Source organism: Colossoma macropomum, unplaced genomic scaffold, assembly GCF_904425465.1.
Source record: "Colossoma macropomum unplaced genomic scaffold, Colossoma_macropomum, whole genome shotgun sequence".
NCBI lineage: Eukaryota > Metazoa > Chordata > Actinopteri > Characiformes > Serrasalmidae > Colossoma > Colossoma macropomum.
This window is the reverse complement of record NW_023494805.1, coordinates 32,774,937-32,780,693: the sequence shown is the minus strand read 5'-3', so window position 1 is coordinate 32,780,693 and position 5,757 is coordinate 32,774,937. Positions and strand designations below refer to the sequence as shown.

The 5,757-nt window shown below is 38.5% G+C and overlaps 1 protein-coding gene across 1 annotated transcript; it reads left to right on the top strand.

Moving 5' to 3' along the window:
* Window positions 1–798: 798 nt before the first annotated feature.
* Window positions 799–3,341, top strand: LOC118826024 (complement C1q-like protein 3). The gene is made up of 3 exons (XM_036596902.1): window positions 799–1,097; window positions 1,315–1,443; window positions 2,988–3,341. Exons 1-3 carry the CDS (start codon window positions 857–859, stop codon window positions 3,272–3,274), a joined length of 657 nt encoding a protein of 218 aa, XP_036452795.1. The 5' UTR covers window positions 799–856; the 3' UTR covers window positions 3,275–3,341.
* The last annotated feature ends 2,416 nt before the right edge of the window (window positions 3,342–5,757 follow it).

Genomic DNA, 5,757 nt, shown 5'->3' with positions numbered 1-5,757 from the left:
AGAATTTCACTTGCAGGGCTCTATAGAAAACAGCTGCAATATTACAATATACGCACCCACACATACATTATCCAAGCCACTTATCCTTCTGGGTCGCAGGGGGTGTTGGAGCCTATTCCAGTGGACATCTGGCAGATGGCAGAAAACACCCTGGACAGTTCACCAGTCCATCACAGACATTTAAAAAATACAAACTTTATAATTAAAAGTGGATGGACAGGTTATATAGAGGCTTTAAAAAAACATGCAAAAGCAGCAAAATGATTTAATGTTTCTAGTTAACCTTGAAAATCACAGCAACATATTCCAATAACAGACACACGGATCACAGTGTTGACATATCACAGCTTATCTAAGTGGTCTATTTTTAATACTCATTGAATAAAAATTACATTTCTCAAGATGAAACTCATCAAAACTGATGCCTGACATCAGTGAATTATGCTGTTGTAGAGTTAAGTAGAGTTGGGAGGTTTATATACCTTTTGCTTGCAAATGTTTGTGCACTCTGGTTATATAATATTTTTAAGTGAAAACAACACATTTTATGTTCTCTTTTTTCCCCAACTAATAAACAGAAATTGTGCACTGAACTTTTACATACAATGGTACGACTAGTTGGTACTTACAGGTAAGCAAATAAACCTTTGCACCAAATTAATACATGAGTGCTTATTTGTATTCATCCCAACTCTGTAAACCCCTGGAAACATTATTGATCCATGATTTTGTGCCGTAAATACGTGTTTACTCTAGGTTAAAAATTAAGCTTTTTTAGCCTACATTAACAGCTGCGAAAGCACAGACAGACCATCTGAAACTAATATCTGTGAACAGTAGTCACTGCTTTGTGATCATGGCCAGCATCTCTAGCACAGTTAGTAGCCTGGCAATGAGAAAGTTCTATTTAGTGCTTTTGGTATTGCTAGGCTGCAGCTACTCATCTGTAGGACAGGTATCGAAAGTGAGTGCAGGTGACACTCAAACACTAGGGTCTATAGATGGACACAGTGGCATCGACCTACTGAAAGCTCTGCGGGCTTTGGAAGCCAAGCTCCGGGCCAATGAAGCGGAGCTGGAAAGGCTAAAGAAAAAAGGTAGGACACTGGCAGTGGGTGGACAGATATAGTCTACAACCACATGTAAGACTGGTGATATTCATTCCTGATAGGACTCTCACAAACTTTGAAACATCATAATGTTTTACGTTTGGTTAATATTCACATGCATTACTTGTTTGATGGCAAAATGTAGCTTATCAAAATATATTTGTGGTTTTTCTTTCTTTGTTTTTTGCATGGGTGTTTTGCTTAGACAGCCATAAAATAGGATTTGCTGCTTCTCTGGGAAACAAAGGAAACTATGGACCCTTTAGCATGGATACCAAATTAGTCTACAGTAACGTCTTTTCCAACACTGGGAATGCTTACAATCCCAGTACAGGTATGTTCTATTGTGCCGTTCTTATTTTTTTCCAGTTCTATGTAGAACCAAACAGTTATAAAGTTACAAGCATCAAGGCCTCATCCCCATGTATCTGTGTAGCCATTTGCCTCCGTTTTCAAAAAATTGTTCAGTGACTTGAAATGCTCACATGAGCATTCCAGCCAGGTAAGGGCCAATAAAATTTGTAGTCATATGTCTCAAGAAGGATATTGAGAACATGCACACTGCACAACACATTCACCAATCAGGCATAACATTATGACCACCTCCTTGTTTCTACGCTCATTGTCCATTTTATCAGCTCCACTTACTATATAGGTGCACTTTGTAGTTCTACAGTTACAGACTGTAGTCCATCTGTTTCTCTGCATACTTTGTTAGCCCCCTTTTACCCTGTTCTTCAGTGGTCAGGACCCCCATGGACCCTCACAGAGCAGGTACTATTTGGGTGGTGGATCATTCTCAGCACTGCAGTAACACTAATTAGGTGGTGGTGTGTTAGTGTGTGTTGTGCTGGTCTGAGTGGATCAGACACAGCAGTGCTGCTGAAGTTTTTAAACACCTCAATGTCATGGCTGGACTGAGAATAGTCCACCAACAAAAATATCCTGTCAACAGCGTCCAATGACCACTGATGAAGGAATAGAGGATGACCAACACAAACTGTGCAGCAGCAGATAAGCTATCATCTCTGACTTTACATCTACAAGGTGGACTGACCAGGTAGGAGTGTCTAATAGAGTGGACAGTGAGTGGACACAGTGTTTAAAAACTTCAGCAGCACTGCTGTGTCTGATCCGCTCAGACCAGCACAACACACATTAACACACCACCACCACATCAGTGTTACTGCAGTGCTGAGAATGATCCACCACCCGAATAGTACCTGCTCTGTGAGGGTGCATGGGGGTCCTGACCACTGAAGAACAGGGTAAAAGGGGGCTAACAAAGTATGCAGAGAAACAGATGGACTACAGTCTGTAACTGTAGAACTACAAAGTGCACCTATATAGTAAGTGGAGCTGATAAAATGGACAATGAGCGTAGAAACAAGGAGGTGGTCATAATGTTATGCCTGATCAGTGTATAGCCTCGAAGTTCAAGTTTTTTGACAAAGTAGCGGCGCCGTGTTACAAAAAGACTTTGACCTGCAGACCTCTGCAATTTGACATTTCGCACAAATTCAAATTTGAAAAACTTTTAAAAGCTGAAGAAAACCCACTGCTTCCCGTGTGGTTGTTTACACTGACATGGCTGCCCCCACCTCTGAAATGTCCACACAGTCCTGATCAGACAGAGAAGCTGAGTTTTTCTAGCTTTTGACCTCATTTGAGTTCACATTTATTCTGCATTTGACTTTGGTTAATGATTATCGAGTCACATATCTTTGGCATTATCATTTTGTCAGTTTTGGGGTGAATAGGAGGCAAAAACACGATGGAAAAACTACCTTTTCAAAAATATCCAGATACGTGTGGTCAGGGCGCAACATTCAGTTTCAAGTCCACATTATCTAACTGCTTCTTTTTTGGCTGTTGCAGGCATGTTTACGGCACCCATTAAAGGACTTTACTACTTCAGTTTCTCTGGAATTAATTCACCATCAACATCTATGTTCCTGCTACTCTATAAAAATGAGAAGTTTATATTAAGCTGTTATACTGACCCGTCAGATGACCGTTTTTATACAGCTTCCAATTCAGTGTCTCTGAATCTGGAGGTGGGAGACCAGGTGTATATAAATCTTGGAAGAAACACATCTGTCTTTAATAATGACAATGACCACACCACTTTTGTGGGCCATTTGCTTTTTGTAAATTTAGAATAATACTTCTATCGAAACAAAGTGAGCATTAATCATTCTGTAATTAATAAACTGTGAAAATTGCTAGTTGTATGAGTGTATGTGTATGTAATGTATGTGCTGGTTAAAGGAATATTTTGGTGAATAGTTCTACTCACTCCAAATATAGTTGACCTGCCAAGACATGTGTGATGTCCAAATGTTGCTTCTATAGTTCAGAGCCAAAGATATGATGCTAACATTGCTAACAAACACTAGGAGTAAATATCCCCCCAAACCATTTCATCAAATACTTGCCCAAAACTTCCAAAAAGACCAAAGTCAGAGTGAAGAGAATTCACAACACATAAGCACTATAAGCTAACATAGGTGGAGAAGTGCTTAGAAAATCAGTACAGTGTCACATGAATATGCATATGAAGAAATGTATCAGTTGGACCCACCAGCGACTTCCTCAAATCCACATCTTAGCACAAAGCTAAAGATAACTTCTTTTCCATTCCACCTTCACCCTTTCAACTCCTTGGGACCACCAGTGGTTCCAAAATGCACTTCGTCATATTCTTCATAAATTTCATATTTCATAAGCTACATTTAAAAGGTAGGTGTCATATGAGAGCTGTAACTGTCTTCTTTCCAGTCGAATATATGGGTAATGTAATTTTAAACCCTTAATAATAAAAGAAGCTGAGCTCACAATGTTGTTTACTGAAAGTCGACCCATTTTTCCACAAATCTGGGCTATAAACTATAAACAGACGGCGTCTCTTCAGTGATCTGCTCTGTAAAAAAATTTTTTATAAAATAATACAAAGAGCGTCTGAGATTTTTGGCTTTCAGCAGTAAATTGTAAGCATATAGCAATATGTATGTGATCATAAAACACATGCTCTGTTAATTTGAAGGGAGCTTTTACAAACAAACAAACAAACAAATAAATAAATAAATAAAATAAAAAATTTACATTTATTTCATGCAGTTACTGAATAATTTGCCTTATGATTTGGTCATGTAAATTCAGATGGAACAACTAAAATATACCCTGGTGAATAAGATGGTGCAGCAGTTACATTGTAGTGCATCAGATGCTAGAATAAAGTGGTGCACCATTTAAGGTGGAATGGAATATTTTAATAAGAAGCTACTGTATGGGAAGCCAACTTTAGCTACGAATGGTATGATAGTGAACACAACGGAGACGGAAAAGAAGTAAACAGTGTTTATCTCTGGTTCATTTCTTTGGTGTCATCTGTAAAAATATGCTTGCGGTAGATTTTTACATGTCCTGCTGGAGACCTCACCACACCATATACATGGAGACCTTGCACGGTAACTTTTGCACACATTTCTTGCTAGTTTTTGGTTTACTACAAAAGCCAGAGTTGGCATGTGTCTGCATCAGTAGTAATGTTGCAGACCGCCCATAGATTTCTTGGATTTCTTTGTTCTGTTTTTGCAAAATAGAACACCTCATTGCCATAGATTTATCAGTAAAAGATAAGCTATCTTTCTTACAGTAAGCAGGCCTTAAGTATTTCTGTGCAGGGGTCGGCAATCCAAATGTTATGAAGAGCCATTTTGTGCTCTCAATAAAAATCAAACTACCTTGGGAGCCACAACATTTTATGTCCATTTTATTGAAGTAACGTTTTACCATCTTGGCTGTAAATATGTTTCAGTATGTGCTGATGTACTAGTACAGGCTAAACAATATAATACAAACAAAAACACAGACTTACTTTGATCTGCTTTAAGCTTTATCTGAACATTATAGCCACTTTTCGCACATCTCTGGCAGGAAGCTTTTCCACAAAAGTAGAATAGTTTCTTGTAAAATGTCGCTCAATTTTCGATTTTTACAGAGGCTGAAGTCGCTTCTAATTCGCCAGCTTCTTGTTTGATTTTTTCCCGTTCAACCCTAAATGGGGACTGAGGCACCAAGGTGGAACTTAATTCAAACAAGAAGCTGATGAACGAGTAACTCACTTTAGCTTTGTGACTGTTTCAATGTTTGACAGTTTCTCGTGGCAGATTAAATGTATCAGAAAACCAGCTGGAGTGATTATGAATGCAAATAAGTCCATTCGTCTCCAAATTATCGATGTTCGTCTTAAATCTTTTTCTTTACCTTTCTGTTAGCTATTAGCTAGGTGAGACTGTTGTCTGCGTTGCTATAGTGAACAGCAGTCTGGCAACCAACCTTCAGGGTTAAAGAGTGAATTAGCAGTTCTACATTAACTCCAGCGTTTAAGACCATTTATTGATAAAACTGTGTTGAACGATCAGCAGTTTTATTTTACTGCAAAGGAGGATTATTTTATTTTTACCTACAAATCTAATTCTGCTGTGGAGTAAAAGAGCTGCATGTTGCCAACCCTTGGCCTAGTCGGGCCAGTTCTGAACTGAAGAAGAAAAACTTGGACAAAAAGTCATGTACATTTGATATTTGACCAAACTATTCCTGTGTATTCCACGTGAAATAATGTTTTTTTTTTTTCCTTTCTAAA